Source organism: Sinohyriopsis cumingii, unplaced genomic scaffold (assembly GCF_028554795.1).
Source record: "Sinohyriopsis cumingii isolate HCF-2022 unplaced genomic scaffold, ASM2855479v2 utg000459l, whole genome shotgun sequence".
Lineage (NCBI taxonomy): Eukaryota > Metazoa > Mollusca > Bivalvia > Unionida > Unionidae > Sinohyriopsis > Sinohyriopsis cumingii.
The window spans coordinates 304,525-323,725 of NW_028315902.1; the positions used below are offsets into that span (position 1 = coordinate 304,525).

General features: G+C 33.4%; 1 protein-coding gene across 2 annotated transcripts in view; it reads left to right on the forward strand.

Moving 5' to 3' along the window:
- The window catches only part of LOC149773989 (inactive tyrosine-protein kinase transmembrane receptor ROR1-like), a 467,815-nt gene that overhangs the window by 64,453 nt on the left and 384,161 nt on the right, over positions 1-19,201 (forward strand). The window contains exon 1 of one of the 2 annotated variants that reach the window (XM_089945926.1): positions 8,764-9,150. The exons of the other annotated variant lie outside the window; for it this stretch is intronic. Coding sequence (XP_089802052.1) covers positions 9,147-9,150 — 4 coding nt within the window. The 5' untranslated portion in view covers positions 8,764-9,146. Of the gene's footprint in view, positions 1-8,763; positions 9,151-19,201 lie in introns of those variants that run through there. 2 annotated transcript variants of the gene reach the window in all.

Sequence of the window (19,201 nt, forward strand, 5' to 3'; positions counted from 1 at the left end):
GGTACCATATTGCCCATATAATAGCATGCTACATGAGGGTTACCATATTGCCCATATAATAGCATGCAGCATGAGGGGTACTGTATTGCCCATATAATAGCATGCTGCATGTGGGTACCATATGCACTCACATGTAAGTCAAGTTCAGTTGCAAACTTCTCAGACCCAGAGCTACCATTTCATTACATACCAGGAGATCTTGGTCTGTGTGGTTTTGTTAGTAGTAATAGAAGAAGTAACAAACACCCTGATCTGCTGGTTCTTTATGCAGTGGCAAATTAGGGACTGTGTTAATTGAAGTTGGCTGTGAGTACATGTGGTATATTTTTGAGTCCTTCCCCTGGTTCATGCACAGGCGGAAAAGTAAAATATAAATGAATTAGAAACTGTGACAGTTTGGAATATTTTTTTAACCAAAGTTTAAACCTGCAGACTTAGCAGAAAGTAGCTTAATGGATTTGGGGTTGTGACCCCTGGGTCAGAGTTTGGGGAAGGAGAGGGGGAAAATAAGTAATTAAAAGTATAGGTATTTGCCATGGGGAACCATTGTTTTATAGTTTCAGGTTTTATATTTATAACCCAATTTAAAAAGAAAATGAACACAAAAATCCAATATATATATATATATATATATATATATATATATATATATATATATATATATATATATATATATATATATATATATATATATATATATATATATATATATATATATATATATATATATATATATATATATATTGGATTCAGAACTTAAATTAAGGGTTTGTATTTCTTATTCAGGAACTTTACATGGCCAATGACTAGTTACTAATTTCACAGTTATAAAATGTTGATGATTCTTGATTTGATATTAACTTCAAATTTTGTTTTTACTAGCAGTTGTTACTTAGCTCAAAGGCATTTTACCTACACACCAACTTCAATCAGTCACATAGCAGGTGTTTAGCTCTACCTGCAAACCAACTTCAGTCATCCAGCAGGTGTTATTTAGCACAAAGACCCTTTACCTATATACCAACTTCAAAATCATCTAGCAGGTGTTGTTTAACTTGAAGGTCCTTTACCTACACACCAAACTTCAGACACCTAACAAGTTTTATTTAGCTCTACCTGCATACCAACTTCAATCATCTAGCATGTGCTATTTAGCTTGAAGGCCCTTTACCTACACATCAACTTCAGTCACCTAATAGGTGTTATTTAGCTCTGCCTGCCTTAGTCATCTAGCAGGTATTATTTAGCCCTTTATTATTATTATTATTATTATTACTACTACTTAGCTTTGGCTCTTTACCTGCATACCAATTTCATTCATCTAGCAGGTGTTATTTAGCTCAATACCCTTGACCTACACACCAACTTTAGTCACCTAGCAGGTGTTACATAGCCCATGAGGTCCTTTACCTACATGCCAACGAAAGTCATTTAGTAGGTGTTAGTTAGCTCATAAGGCCTTTACTTACACACCAACTTCAGTCATGTAGCTACAGTATGTATACCGAGGATGGTGGAAGACTGTTAGATCTTTTTAATTGTTTGTGACATTTATGTTATGTTGACATTACTATGCTTCTTATATCTCTCTGCAATAAATTATTGTCAGTTTTGATGTAGGAGTTTTGATAGTTGTTTTGCAATGTAAAAAAGTATTTTCTAAGGACAATGTGATCTCGATCTCACTCTATTCAAGTCAGTCAGGCAGTACATGTAGGAATTACATTATGTCCTAAAAGTTGATCAATATTTTTCCAGTACTGATTCATTACTGGGCTTTTCCATTCATGGCATTGTTTGCCATGGCTCTATTGCAGAAATTATCTTTAAAAAATGGATCTAGTTTATGCAGGGACTGAAAAGCTACATTGAAGGAGAGCTCACTGAGCCAATTAGCGTATTTATTTGATGAGAAGCCCATGCTTGATTTTAAGCCCACCCCCATTTTTACAGCCTTTTGGCATATATTTACCTGTATATCTTTGACCAGTAATAAGCCATTCCAATTATTCTTGACAAATTTATTAAGCTGACCCCATAGTTTTATCCAAACTGCTTCTCAGATGTCATTAATAATACCAATGCCTACATTGCTAGCCAAGGTTCTGATACATTAACCCTATCTACACCCTTGCAGATTGATCAGATATTTCACTGCTTTGTCCTAGCAACATCTATTGGATTTCATAGTTGTCTCTCTTAGTTTGTAATGCCAATTAAACAATAGCATGTAATGGCAGTCTTTGTACATCTGCCAAAAATGGTAGGGCAGTTGACTTAAAAAGGATACCTTGTAAGTTTATCAAAAGTTTGACTACATACTTGAGAAAAGCCATTACAGGTGTATTTGAAAGAAAGGATCTGTTTGTACAAACGTGGACAGGCAGTGGAAAATTGCTTATTTACGAGTCCATTTCAGTTTTGTGCACCCCTTCTTTCAATCATGTAGGAACAGTGTTCAAATTTGAACTTGATTTTTATTGGATGGCTTGCTGCTGCATCCAATAAAATTCACAGACCTGAAACACTGAAATATCTGATCAACCTGCCAAGATGTAGATTGGGTTAACATATCAGAACCTTGGCTAGCAAAGATGTACCAATGCATGCACAGAGTGCTTGACCAGTAGGGTTCGTGGTGGGTCAATCTCATTTTGAAATGATATCCCCCTCTCTAGTTGCTTGGTTGCTTGGGCATTCGCTATGCCACTGGATGTAGCCCATCATGAGGAGTATGGATCTTATCATGGGTGAATTTGTTTTTATGGGGTTTAACACAATTTTTCAGCACATGATAGGTTATACGTGTACATGGCAGCAAGTATATTTTGGCGGAGAAGACCATGGAAAGAACCAACAACCCAAGGCAATCTAGAAAAGGCATTATAACACTGTGGGAGTCATAGAGTATATTGCCATATAGTGAGATTGCCTTATGAAGAACATTATACACATAATGAAATGGGATTCCTAACCATATCTGTCTTATAACAGGACTAGTGTTATAATGAACGGCATTGTAGTTAGGGAGTGTTGTAGTGTACAGTACCAAGAACTGTATGACATACCTCTAACTGCAAACAAGGTAGACTCATCTCTGTCTCTGTGTAATGCAGTGACAAATCAGATCACAGTCTATTCTGCTTGTTTTGTCTTGGAATTCAGGTTAAGAATGTAGACCCTAACATGTCTGGTTTTAATGTACCAGCACATTTAGGTTAGCATTGTTTATGTTAAGGTACACAATGCATATGGTTAATTATGTTCATGAATCTGGATTTTCTCCCAGTGCTTTTGAGGGATGGTCCTACTAAATGTGCTTGTCTAAATATTATTATTAATGATCCCCATCAGTTCAAGATGAAAGCTCTTAAGTGAGAAATGAAACTGTTGAAGAAATGTCTAAATATGTGTCATTATCATTGCTTGAGAAAGGGTTACTGTGGTTACAAAATAAAAAATGGTTTCTGACTAAAACTTAAATTGTTGATAATGTACCTTTTTCACAATTTGTGGATGGCTTATTCTGTTTGTAAGAAATAATCCTTTTGATTTAGGGATCAAAAGGCCAAAAGTCAAGGTCACTGTAACTGAAATTATAAAAATGGTTTATCCTAACTTTATTTGAAATCCATATACCTTCATAAAAGTTTGTGGAGAGTTTGCACTGTGGGTAAGAAAGAGTCCTATTCATTTTGGATTTAAATGGTCAAAGGTCAGGGTCATTGTTGAATTAAAAATGGTTTTGCACAACAATTTCTCATTTAAAGTAACTTTCTAGACCAGTCATTGTGAATGGCTTGTACTTAAGGTCTTTAGATTCGGGAGTATTGATCAGAGGTCATGGTCATGGTAAGTCTAGTAAGAAAATAGTGGTTTTGAGAAAGGTCAAGGTCATTGAGATCCACTGATGAGTAATGCTCTGCTAGTACCTGTAGATGACTGTAAAACATGGGGTGGGTATATAATTTACCATTCATGGTATTCTTACTGACAGGTTAATGCTATGGGTTTTATTGTGTGTCAATTTATCAATACGTAGACAAATAACGTAATTTTGTGTCTTCATGCTGTGCTTCATTGTGTTGGGGAATCTATTAAGCCACATAATCAGTGTTTAATGATACAATAAAACATTATGAGAAATATTTGACATACTTTTCCAAATCATGTATTACACATTTCTACATGAAGTAATGTTTTTAAAACTATAATTGTTTATTACCTGACAAGCTTGTGTGAGCTGTAGAAGTTTAGTTGGTTCAGCAATAGACTTCTAACGTAAAGTCACTGGTTCAGTACTCACCCAGACCAACCCATGTCAGCTGCCTCTAGACTGACCCAGATCAGCTGCCTCTAGACACCAACCCAGATCAGCTGCCTCCAGACACCAACCCAGGTCAGCTGCCTCCAGACTGACCCAGATCAGCTGCCTCTAGACACCAACCAGATCAGCTGCTTCCAGACACCAACCCAGGTCAGCTGCCTCCAGACTGACCCAGATCAGCTGCCTCTAGACACCAACCAGATCAGCTGCCTCCAGACACCAACCCAGGTCAGCTGCCTCCAGACCAACCTAGGTCAGCTGTCTTTGTATCACTGGGAAAGGCATTTAGCTCCAAATTTCATCAACCTGATATAGCCAAAATAAATTGACCTTGACAAAAGTACTGTTAAAAAAAATCAATCAACAACAACCTAGCAAACTTAATCAATAATAAACTAAATGACTTAGTAAATCAATAATAACAACTATATTGTAGGTTACATTGAATAGAAATTTGCAAACCCAGTTCAGCAAGTAAGAGTAACCAAGAAAGCTATATACTTTATTTATTGTGCATTTCCCTTTGACCTTGGGCTATTAGTTACAGTACCCAAAACCTTAAAATTATTAATTATTGCATCATCATGTACACTCAAAACAATTTCGAAAAAGGAACAGCTATGCAGTATATAATACAGGAGACTCCTTCAATAATGCAAAAATAGCCAAGCAGAAAATAAGAATCACATCAAAATACACCAATCAAGAGCTTATAAAATACAAGGACCTACTGTATATACTTGCATATATGCATAGTCCAACTGCAAACAACATAGCTATCACATAATGCACTGGCAGATCAGGGTCCTTAACAAAGAGGAAAATGAAATTACTGATGTTTTGCAATTTTTACAGTGATCATGGCAAAAAGTGGAATATTTTGTTAGCTTTGGGAGTTGCCACAGGAAACTTAGAAAAGTTGGAGTATCAACAATTACCATATATACTTACATCAAAGTTGAGTTTAGCTTCAAATTAGACCCTGTTATAATGTGGCAGCAGATCAAGGTCTTTGTTTCTCTTACTGATAAATCCCAACAAACTACATCAGCCTAGATCTGGTGAAGCATTATGCAATGGCAGCAGTTATTATCAAGTACCCATTATAATGTTGTATTGATCATTTTTCACATCCACACCCTGGTTAGCCAGTATGTTCAGTGATGTTTTCACAGTGCTGTAATTGGATGAACCCTTCAACTTAGCTAACACAGTAACATTATATGCAAGAACTAAAGGGAAAAAAGAACTTTTGGAAACAAAATGATTGAACTTCAGATCTAATGTGCTACAAAACATTTAATCTGCATTGCTGTGTGACTAAAATGCATCTTGACATTGAGTTATTCTTGTGCCTGAATTGTGCAAATTAAGCATTTTTTATATATAGGGCATGAATGCTATACAGTCTGAAACAAGTATTTTCAGGTCCCAAAGAAACGAGAAAAATTGTTGGATTACTTTCTAACAGGCTGAAAAGTTGAGAAATCTTTTATTATCATTTCCTATTGAAGCTTGTTGCTGAATCTTGTAAAAATTAATATTTTTCATTGATATTTTGTTGATGTACTGTTGTGACATACCATATGCACTTGCTTATAAGACTAGTCCAATTGCAAACTGCATAGACCCAGATCTGCCTTAGCATAATGTGCCAGTAGATCTGGGTCTGTGCAGTAATCAGTAGAACAAACAAGATAGATGCTGATCTGCAGGTGCATTATGCTGTGGAATATCAGGATCTTTGTTGTTTGCAGTTTGATTTGACGTAAAAGCCAGTTCATATGGTATGTTTTTTATCCTCTGTGCCTATGATTTGTTTGAATTTGTTTTGCTTTTATTTTTCACATCAAAAAAGTTTTCTCGCAAAGATACTGGATGAATTTTTTAATTTTTTTAAAATTCCAGACAAAACCTTCAGCCACACCTTTATGACTTCATTGGCATTGAACAGAAACACCTTAGCTTACTAAAAGAAAGCTCCACAAAAACCTGAGCATAACAAAACCACATTTAAATCTTTTAAAAATCAAATGGTGAGAGGGCTTGATATTATAGAAAGAAAAAGCCTGGGACAATATTTTAGTAAGAATATTTCGAGCATTCAGTAGATTAAGGGATTGGCTGTCACACCGCCACTGACTTAAAGTTTGGATATGTGTTTAAATTGTCAGCAAAAAAAATAATTATCAAAGTAACTACATGGATAATTAGGGGTACCCAAATGGTAAATGACCATCACGCTGAGATTGCAATTGATCGTAATTGTATATATATATATATATATATATATATATATATATATATATATATATATATATATATATATATATATATATATATATATATATATATATATATATATAAGTATAAAGAGAATTTTTAATTCTTACGCTATGGAGATTCGAACTCAGGTCCACGGGTAAACAGCACCCATTGCCTTGCCTGCACCTACCAGTCCATATTCCGTTATGATTAAGCACACGTCACCCAAAAATGATGCAACTGAGCCAGTTATTTATGCACTCATATGTAGCACACACACTCTCATGATGACCTAGTAATTAATTCTCTTCTATCTACACAGTCATTCAAAACCAAAGAAATCAAAGTATATAGGATTAATTATAGAGAATTATAAATGTATACAAAAAAATGCTATCAAAGGATTCTGTAGGAGATGCTTGATAATAGTAGGCAGAATTAATATTTAATACAAATAATACTCATGTAGGTTAGATACTTTTCAATTCATACTATTCGGAAATTAGAACCCAGGTCCTCTTGTGAATGGTACCCATCGCCTTGCCTGCACACACTGGTCTATATTCCATCATGACTAATTACACATCACCAAAAAATGATGCCACTGTATATATGCACACATACACACACAAACTCACACACAAAAACACACTGTATTTATCTGGTAGCATTAAAGGGTCTTTATTAGTTTGATTACTTCTAACTGCAGAGATGCAGATCGGCTTTCACATCATGGGATGGCAGATCTGGGTCTGTGCAGTTTGCGGTTGGACTCAACGTATAAGTCAGTATATATAGCAAATATTTTCTAAGGATAGCTATATCTGATAATAACTCCACTGCCACCTTTTTGATACATTTCTTATACCTGTCCAGGATATATATAAACCCAACCCTTACTTTTTGACAATTTATTAGACTGGTCTGCTGGTCTTTTATTGGAGTAAAATATTGTACATACATGTCTGTATATACACTTGGAGAGTGTTCGCTCCTTTCAAGCTCTTTAATCTATGCTGATGGCATGATTATCAGGGCACATGTGATGCAGCTTGTGTTAAATCTAAAATGACCTTTTTAATTAAAGAAAAAATAATAGTGATGTTAAATTTTGATTGTACATAATTCTACGGGTACATGTGATTTTATGGATATATGATCATTTGGAAAATAATAAAAATAATATCCAGAAGAAATTATTGGTTCATTGACAATTTCATTGGTCCAGATGAGTGGAAATTCTGGTTGATTTAGTGTATAAATAATTGATATGATTGGGGGAAAAAAACGAACACCAGAAATAAGTTGATTTACAAAAACTTTCTGGGGTGTCATTAAGAAAAGTTAGATGTCTCTTCAACTCCAGGTGGAAATAAATTCTGTATTATTTTTACAACTGATGACTTTTCCTTTCTTTTTAAATTCTAAATTCTGTAAATTTTGTTAAGTCAAAAGTATGAGAAGTAATTTTTATCGAACGTAAAGCAGCTTCCTAAGTATCTATATTATTCTTTGCCTTCTAAGTCGTGATCATAATTAAATCGGAGATATTTTCTAAAATTACCAAATTAAATTATTATTATTAGGACATTATAGTAATTTTTGTCTTTTTTACAGTTTGTTGTCAATATTCATAAAGCACTTATCCCGTTTATAAACAAAGATAAATTTATTGCTATTGCAGGTAAAATATGTCCATCCACAAATAAAAGCAATGAACAGATTGATTTTTTTGAACTTCCATTTATTAATTAAAACTAACGATCTATAAAACTGTTACTGCAGCTAAAAAGGCACATCCCTAATTATGCAAAATGAAGACTTTGTTCTTTTGAAGTTCGTTTTATTGGTTTTTAACACATTTAGTTTGGGGAGCCCTAAATTTAGCCATAAAATAAGATAAAGCTGTATTCACCCATATAATGTTTACTCAACTGTAAACAGCATAGATCCTGATCTGCCATTGCATGATGTATTAAATCTGGCTCTATGTTTGCTAAAAATCATAAGTAAAATGAAACATATTACAGTTGCCACAGATCTGGATCTGTGTGGTACACATTGAGTCCCCCCCACCAATACAGAAGCAAATGTGGCATCAGTTACACAAGCCTGTAACAGGCACAAACTTACTAGGCAGGGACACATTTCAGTGATTCACCTGTGCTTTGCTGATTTTATCAACTCCACTGTGACTGCCTTCCCACTTAGCTAAAGCTGGGGCAATATAATGTTAGAACCATCTGGTCCCCTTGGGAGCCTCTTTTTCACAACAGCAGCCTCTGTAGCATTATCTATGGGCTGGTATTCAGATATCTGTGTAGAACAAACTTCACAGATGCAGAAGACTAGGGTCCCATTCTGTGAAGAAGCTAAATCATTCACGAAGAGGGATTAAAGTTGCAACTTTTATACCAGTCTGTTAGTGGAGATACTAGATACAGTGTATTGTACTACTCCAGTACTACAGATTGGAAACTGTTTACTATTCAAGTGGATTATGTGCTACTGGTGGGAACCTATTCTTTAGGATAAAAGCATACAGCACTGTGAAATGGGTAAATATATATCAGTCATGCTTTACTACTGTTTGAATTAGTTTATCAAATCCAGATGGCTATGCAAGTATTAAAATGATACCTTTAGTAATTTCTGTACAATGGTAATGTGGTGTTGTATTGGAGTGTACATACTCCCATGAATGATAGAAGTATGCAGCCAACATTCAGAACAATTGTAGATGAATGAAAAATACATTACTGTTTCAGCTGGATTTTCGTTGTCATACAGATAGGTATTTTATTAAAAATATTAAATATTTATCAGAAATTGAAGTGTATGGCCCTAGAATTTAAATTTTATAAACTGGGTCTTTAGCTTATGATACCTACTCACAGGTTTTGGCAAAAGGTAGCCCTGGACTAACTTACAGAAGATCCAATAGAGACTTATTCATTAATGACCAATTTGATAGTTAAATCCACTGTGCTGTCTTTTATATAAAAAAATTCTTCAAACTTGTGAAAATATTTGTTTTAATGACTTTATATGTTTATTATGATTTGTGTTCATTTGTAGAAATAAGGTCTGTGTAATTTCATGTCATAAAAAAATTCTTCTTTCTTCTCTCATTCTAATCTATAATTGATCCATCAAAACTATTTCTCAAGAACTTGCAAATTAGCTCTTTCCTTATCATGTGAATAGGACGTACTGTTCTTAGAATGGGCTGTTTTTTTTAATATAAATTCTTTGTTGAATAGTTTGTTTGATGATAAACAAAAATGTTTGTAGATTTAAAAAAAAAACACAGGCTGTATAGATTAATTCTCAGAGCTTATCAGTGTGAGCAACAAGTACATTCTTTTGTAGTGTTTACCGCTTAGAGTGAACCTGTTCCACTTGTGATATTTATTGTACCAGACACACACACACACACACACACACACACTTAAGCATGTTCATCTGGTTAGAACTTTCTTTTTTTTACTGTCAGTGTCTCTTATCGCCATGTCATTATATTTTATATCTGCTAAAACAATGCAGATTTCAATGATTTTATAACAGATTTAAAATATAATAGACAACAAAAAATTTTCTTTGGTGAAAGTACTTTTGAATATTTTGGTTGTCATGTTTTGTCAACAGACTTTGTCTTACATTGCAACATGATATTTTGTCAACAGACTTTGTCTTACATTGCGACTTGATGTTTTGTCAACAGACTGTCTTACATTGCGACATGATGATGATTACATAGAAAGTATATTCTCGTTAGATTTAAGTGTGAAAAAGAAATATATTGACATATATTAACAAAAATGTGCAGAATTTCACCTTTTCTTTCAAATTTTTTTCTTGTATTTGTGTTTTTAAATGTGCATTAATTTTATATCCTGTAAAACATGAAAGTGGTGTGCTGTCAGTCTGTAATTCTTTACTGACTTAATTTCTGCATTTTTCATTAGAGTTTAAAGAAAGCTGATTTCACAAACCCAAAATTACAATAGCTGTATACTGTATACAGAGTAAAGCCTAGATCTGACCGTCATACAGTTAGTTATAGCTTCAATTGGTGATGGATTGGATTGGTTTTATAATGTTCATATTTTTCAGTTGAAGATAATTTTCTCCCTTAACACCAGACACGATATTAAGTATATACCATAGAGTCCAGCTGCAAACAACATATACCCTGATCTGCCATATCATAATATGCCAGCATATCAGGGTTTATCTTGTTTATTCTACTGATTACTCCTAACAAACTGCATAGTCCTTGATTATGTGATGGTGGAAGATCTGGGTTGGGTCTGTGCAGTTTCCAGTTGGTCTTAACCTTAAAACAAGGGTGTGTCTATATATATATATATATATATATATATATATATATATATATATATATATATATATATATATATATATATATATATATATATATATAGAGAGAGAGAGAGAGAGAGAGAGAGAGAGGAGAGAGAGAGAGAGAGAGAGGAGGGTCTCAAATAGATAATGATTTAATATTTAAACTTTGCATTATTCAACGAGTTTCATAAATTTAATATTAAATCATTTCCCATTCGAGATTCTGTTTAAGTTTTTATTTTAATGGAAACAGAACGAAGAAGAAAATAATTTCATTCATTCTGACTCACATGGTGCACCTTTCATTTGTTGCATGTAACAAATAGTCCCAAATGCGTTTTGTAACCAATTACATTTAAAAGCGCATTTTCTCTTGCAAATTATAATTCAAAGAGTGATTGTCCTTCTGAACATTCAACTCAGACAACATCATTTTTCAACACAAAATTTCATGTGATGTCACATAGTTTGATTCATTTAGGTTAGACAATCATTTAGCAATGTTTACACCTAATTTCGCTACTGAAAGTTGTTGGATATTCCTGTGAAAGAATTATTACTGATGGAAGATATTCCATATTTATTGGAATATGTTTGTGATCAGATATTTGTATAGAAGATGTGGAACTAGAGACAGCAAGAATTGCATCACATAAGAAATAATCAGGTCATATGAGCTATTTTACTGTGTAAAAAATGCTGTGGTTTGATAGGCCTAACGTTGTTAGATGGGAGACTGGTTTATGTCCACATTCTTCTATAAACAGAGGTGAATTTGTTTATTTCTAGAAGTTAACATTTCAACCACTCCTGGATTCCATGCTACCACCCACCCATCCAAGCCCACTATCACTTGACCAATACTCTAAATTTTATTTGTTGCTGTTTGTGTTCTTTTTTTGTGTGGGGTTCACGCCATTTTTCAGTGCATGATAGGCAGTACATGGCATAATGAGCCCCAATGGGGGTATATTCGATAGATATGACCTTTTTCCAATTCCCTTTGGGCAGTTGATTTGAAAAATGGCTGCCAAAATGTTCATAGCATTAGTAAAAAGAAAACATTCCATAAGGCAGGGTAAAGCAAATTTTCCCTTGATTGCAGCCAGTCGGTAAAGAGGATATTGTGCAAGAATTTCTTGGACTTACTTGGACCAATCAAAATTACATAAAGTGATATGTTAACATGCTGTCATATCAAAAATATTAAAGTGCACTTCCTATATCACTATATGTAAAGATTATATATATATATATATATATATATATATATATATATATATATATATATATATATATATATATACACACACACACTAGAGCCAGTCAATGAGAAACCAACAGCATGAACTATAATGGTATTTTGAGATTTTCATGTCAACTAATAGCTGAGTCTTGTCTTTCCAATGGTAATGCATTTGCACCAGTTTTTAAACTGATACAGTCAGTGTACAGAATTACCATAGTAACATGAACTGATGTCATGGGGAAATCACTCTGACACAGTTTACTCATTAAAATAGCAGTATGAAATTTTGACTTGAATTACTGAAGGAAAGGAACCGCATTTGTGGGGTTTTCATACAGACTCCAGCAGATTTGCAGTGGAGTTCATGTTTTATTTCCCTGTTAATGTTTTAGAGTTTATTGTTGTTTCTTGGATATATTCCATCATTAAAAGTTATTTGGTTCTTTCTTATCTGAGAACAAATTATTCTTACCAGATATATGTGCATAGAATTATATATACTGGTAGGGTGAAATGTGTATTTGTTTCTTTCTTATCTGAGAATAAATTATTCTTACCATATATATAGTGCATAGAATTATATATACTGGTAGGGTGAAATCTGTATTTGGTTCTTTCTTATCTGAGAATAAATTATTCTTACCATATATATAGTGCATAGAATTATATATACTGGTGCAGTGAAATCTGTAAACAAAGGACATTATATACTTAATCTTTGGCATCAATACTCCTGATGCATCTTAGAGTTCGTACATTTATGACTCTCATTGTGCATAAATGGAAGAAAAGTGGTGGTTCTTACGGATATATTAGGATTGCTTCTGACAGTATATTGCACTGTTACATTCATTAGGAATGAATATCAAGCACTGCATATATTAGAATCCAGTAGCAGTTAAACTAAACATTGAAATGCACAAGTTACAAATTAAGGAAGAAATGTCATGGAAATGCTTGTGCAATGATATTTATTTGGGCTTTTAACCTTGGTCACCAGATTACAAAAATTAAGTTAAAATCACCAAAAATTCATTTAAACAGTTGCCCTTATCTAACAATCAATGATTGGAACATCATTATTATATATTATATAAAATATACTTTGTATACACTATGAAGTCTTTCTGGAGCCTTATGTTTTTCATCCTACTGAATGTATGATAGGTTTATATATAATTATGAATTTTGTTATATAGCAGGTAAGAGAAAATTCTCAACATGTACATTTCCCACCATGAAAGTTATTCCTATCAGTCTTATTTGACTTATTACTGAGATGTTCTTGGCTTTGGCCTGATAACATGCTTGGAGTAGATTACACAAATTTTAGTCTCTCTGCTTTTTTCCATAATGTTTATGCTTATTTGTACATGCATCAAGCATTTAGTAATGAATACCATGAAAACAGGTGCTTTTGTTTCCACACTTTTGTTCATACGATGAAAGTATTTAATTATTATTACTGTAATGTATTGTCCTAAGATCAAGCATAACAAACTTTTTGAAACAATAATTCTCTAGTTTTAAACAAATCTGGTCTTTGAATGTCTTGCAGTCTTTTCAAACCCATCTGCATTCAAAATAGTTTTGTTGATAACTGATCAAGGATCTATAGTGTTTGTTCTACTGATTACTCCTCACAAACTTCACAGACCTAGATCTGTCAGCACATTATGTAATAGCAGATTTGGGTCTGTGAAGTTTGCAGACAGACAAGTTATATGGTACTTACTAATATGAACAAACTGCATAGACCCATATGTAGTGGTGCATTATGAGATGGTAGATTTTGGTCTATGCCGTTAACAGTTGGATCTGATTTGTACACGAGTATAGATGGTAGTGTTTGCAGAAAACACATGATTATGACATTTTTTATAAAATTAATCCATTTAGCCATAGAAATACTAATACCATGCCATTTTATACCTTTTTAAAAAAAGTTAAAGTTGTCTTTAATATGTAATGAATAATGTATGGAATCATTTTCTTTAATTTACTGCTGCAAGCTGGCATAATTATTTACCCCATGTGTGATGAAAGGGGAATAATTTGGTATTCATTTTTGTTATTTTTTGTGAAGATATTGCATAAATGATGACTTTAATGATATTGTTATAATTTAAAATTTGAACATTAGTTTTAAACTTGAATTATGTTTGTTTTGCAGCTATGATACTTGGATTATTAGAAATGAATCTACCCAAGTTTTCCCCTACAGTAATATGTCTAAAAAAATCAGGATTGCTGGTTCAGTCTGCACACATTATGTCACATGTGAAAAATTCATGTATTCAAGTTTTCTGTAAAGTCAATTTATTAATTTTGAATGTAATTGATCAGAATTAGTAAATTATATACAAATTACTGGTTATTACGTATTGTTTTTCATTATGACCCTGGGGATAGATTTTGTTTTATGCTGTTAGCAAATCATTTTCTACAGATTTTCAGTTAAAAATAAATATGTTACTAAATTGGCTAGAATTAGTTACCTGCTTTTTGATTTTGACTTATTTATTTCAAAATTTTATTTTCTTCATGTTAATATACCAGTATTTTTTTCTTCACAAATCCCACGAGTTGATCAGTCATTAACGTAAGGCATGTGTGGTTCTGGTTACATTGGGAAAAAATTATTGTTGGTAGGTCCGTACAAACCTCTTTTTGTGTGTTTTTTAAATATGTATGGATGGATTTAAATGAATTATAAACTTGAAAATAAGTGTCCTTCATGTCCTGAATTAACTTTGATAGTACATGTACCTACATTAATTGTTTTCTTTTGAAAGTTTTTCTAATCTTTTTTTTTCCCCTTCAGAAATGTAGGATTCAGTCGAGTAACCAGAACCACACATACTTTTTTATTTGGCCTTAGCAACAAAATATTTCAGTGAAAATAATAGTCATTCATACACTTCTCTGGACAAGTGTGTGACAGATAAATGACTTAAAAGTTATTACATTGGTATTAGGAAATATGAAAAAGTTTTTTTCTGAAACCATATCATATGACCTTACCATTTTTTTTAATTATCTGTGATTTTATAATGAACCTGATTTGTTTGCCTGTACAAAGCATGGAGAAAAAGAAGCATTATTTTTCATGATGAAAGATATCCATGTCAGCAACCAATTAACACCCATTCTGATGTAACATTCCTACATCACCATTGATGCATTCAATGATGTTTTAAATTTCCAACATTAAAAGCAAGTATTTATCAGTTGAAATAGATACCTGTTTGCAGTTAATTTATTACATAATAAAAAAGAAAATGCTACTTGAAGCAAATTAGTTTAATTTTTGTTATTTCTAGGAAAATATACAACTTTCTGCAAAAACGTGCAAGTATTTTACAGGCACATTACTGTAAATTTGTTAGCATGTTGTTCAGTATTGTATAATCCAATGTGGACAAATATTGCACAGTTACTACAGTATTGAATTCATGGAGAAAATAATAAGTAACTTTATTATATGTTTTCTCTATGACATAATCATCTCTATTTTGGACAATACTTGATGTTTTCATTGTTCTGCATTACCATATATTTATAGTTAAATACTGTATATATTCATATGTCAAATCCAGTTGCAAACAACATAGACTTTTATCTGCCATTTCATAATGCACTGAAAGATAAGGGTCTGTGTTGGGTTTTTTCCTGTTGATTACTACTAACAGAATTTCACAGATCCAGACCTGCTGGTGCATTATGCAGTAGCAAATCCAGGTATGTGCAGTTGGATTCTACTTGTATTTGAGTATATTTGAGAAAACATATAACAAATTACTCTTTAAATGTGCCATTTAATTTCCTTCTTAACACTGCATGGCACAATTATTTGTTTTAAATGTATCTCTATACTTGTATGTATGATATATATGTTCTTTTATGTTTACAATGTTTTTACTTTAAAATTATATTTTAATTTAGAGGTATGGACTTTGTAGTCTGAAATAAAGAATTATTATTCTTATTCTTATTTATTATTATATCCAACTGCAAACTGCACAGATCCAGATCTTCCATCACATAATGCACTGGCAGATCTGGATCTGTGCAGTTTTTATGAGTAATGAGTAGAACAATAACATAAACTTTGATCTGTAGGTGAATTATGTGATGGCAGGTCTGAATCATTGTTGTTTGCAGTTTGACATGAATTGTAAGCAAGAATATATGGTAGTGAATTATGTATGTAGTGTTCTGTGCAGGCATGAATTAAATTTTCTTTCATTTTTTTTCAGCTTAGTTTGATCATTTAAATCAATTATACCAGAAAGTTAGTGACATTCAAGGCACTTGCCTTTGGTAAAATTTGACTGATTGTACCAACCACAGGTGTACACAAAATTACTAGATTGGGCATGGAAGGGTAAAGAATGCATGTTAATCTAGGGATTTTGATAATCCTCTTGTTACATATTGTTAAATAGCTGGTTATTATGCACAGCTTTATGTTAATGGTCATTATCACCTGCTGTTTGTAATTATAGACTTTTATTGCAAATATCAAACCCCCACCACCACCCCACCCTGATAAGATAAATTATCTTCTTTTTTATTCACATGAATTTTTATAATCATTTGAATCTCTACTTTTGGTGCCTCCTCTCTCTGTCTCTTATCACTCTCACCTCTACCCTCCATTGCTAATTTTTTATTTTTTATTCTGGAGTTAATGTAACCTCTTAATACTTTTCGAGTATATCAATCAAGAAAACTATACCAATAAATATATTATATTTTGTTACTGATCGGGGTTGTTGAGGCATTGTAAAATCCATGATATTATCAATAATGTCACACTTGCTATTGACCAGACAGAAGCAATGATTGTATCACTGATGTATATCATTTTATTGACCAGTCAGATGCTATGTTTGTATCATTGATGTGTTTTACTGGCCAGTCAGAAGCTATGATTGTATCATTGATGTGTTTTACTGGCCAGTCAGAAGCTATGATTGTATCATTGATGTATTTTTCATGTTACTGACCAGTCAGAAGCTATGATTGTATCTTTGATGTATTTCATTTTATTGACTAGACAACAGCTATGATTGTATCATTGATGTGTTTCATGTTACTGACCAGTCAGAAGCAATGATCGTATCACTAATTTATTTTTCATGTTACTGACCAGTCAGAAGCTATGATTGTATCATTGATGTATTTTTCATGTCACTGACCAGTCAGAAGCTATGATTGTATCATTGATATATTTTTCATGTTACTGACCAGTCAGAAGCTACGATTGTATCTTTGATGTATTTCATTTTATTGACTAGACAAAAGCTATGATTGTATCAGTGTATTTCATGTTAGTGACCATTCAGAATCTATGACTGTATCATTGAAGCTACTATTGTATCATTAATATCATCACTGCTACTGACCAATCAGAACCATACTTGTATCATTGATGTTGTCCCTGAGTATTGACCAATCAGAGGTCCTAATTTATTAAATTAAAGTGGTCTTGGTATTCAGTGTTCTGATATCTTTAAATTTATTTAGGTTTAGTCATAAATACAATTTTTGAATGCTATTCATTAATTGTGACAGACATGTTTGTCACTGATTTTGGTCAATGGTTGATCTTGTCATTTTCTTGTTTAAATCCAATTTGTCAATCTGACATTGGGCACAAAAAAAGTCATTTAAGTGTAGGCTTGATCCAATGACCCTAGTTTTGCAGGTATTTCTTTCTGTTTGACCATAGCTCATACCAAGTTTCACATTGGTAGTCACACATCACTGGGTGAAAATTATGTACTGTTCACATTGTCACAAATGCTACACCTAGTCTGTCCATTTTACATTTTATTTTTGTAGAACTGTGTGCCATCAACATTGCAAGTCTTCTAGTTGATTTAAGGTTCTGATCTCCTCTAAATTCATGAAAAGTTAATCAAGTAAATAGATTTGTTTGTTTGGTGTTTAACAGTACATCATTACATGAAAGACTATACAGTGCTGAGGCATTTTGTAGTCGAGTTCCTTGCCTAGAGGTGCATTATGGCAGCTGTCCAAGGTTGATCTGGGTAGGTTTCAAACCCATGAATACAGTATAAAAAAAATAAAAAAAAACAAACAGTAAAAGTATTAACTGTACAAGATGGTCTCAGGACCAGCCAGTTTCTGCAGGTATCTCCACTACAGTAAAGTACCTCCACTAACACTTTGCATGCGAAGACCCAGTGCTAATGTACACACAGGGGTAGTGTCTCATAAAAGTCTTCCAATACACACAGGGGTAGTGTCCCATAAGTCTTCCAATACAAACAGGGGTAGTGTCTCATAAGTCTTCCAAAACACACAGGGGTAGTGTCTCATAAGTCTTCCAATACAAACAGGGGTAGTGTCTCATAAGTCTTCCAAAACACACAGGGGTAGTGTTTCCTCAGTCTTCCAGTACAAACAGGGGTAGTGTCTCATAAGTCTTCCAATACACACAGGGGTAGTGTCTCATAAGTCTTCCAAAACACACAGGGGTAGTGTCTCATAAGTCTTCCAATACAAACAGGGGTAGTGTCTCATAAGTCTTCCAAAACACACAGGGGTTGTGTCTCATAAGTCTTCCAAAACAAACAGGGGTAGTGTTTCCTCAGTCTTCCAATACAAACAGGGGTAGTGTCTCATAAGTCTTCCAATACACACAGGGGTAGTGTCTCATAAGTCTTCCAAAACAAACAGGGGTAGTGTTTCCTCAGTCTTCCAATACAAACAGGGGTAGTGTCTCATAAGTCTTCCAATACACACAGGGGTAGTGTCTCATAAGTCTTCCAATACTCACAGGGGTAGTGTCTCATAAGTCTTCCAAAACACACAGGGGTAGTGTCTCATAAGTCTTCCAATACAAACAGGGGTAGTGTCTCATAAGTCTTCCAAAACACACAGGGGTTGTGTCTCATAAGTCTTCCAATACAAACAGGGGTTGTGTCTCATAAGTCTTCCAAAACACACAGGGGTTGTGTCTC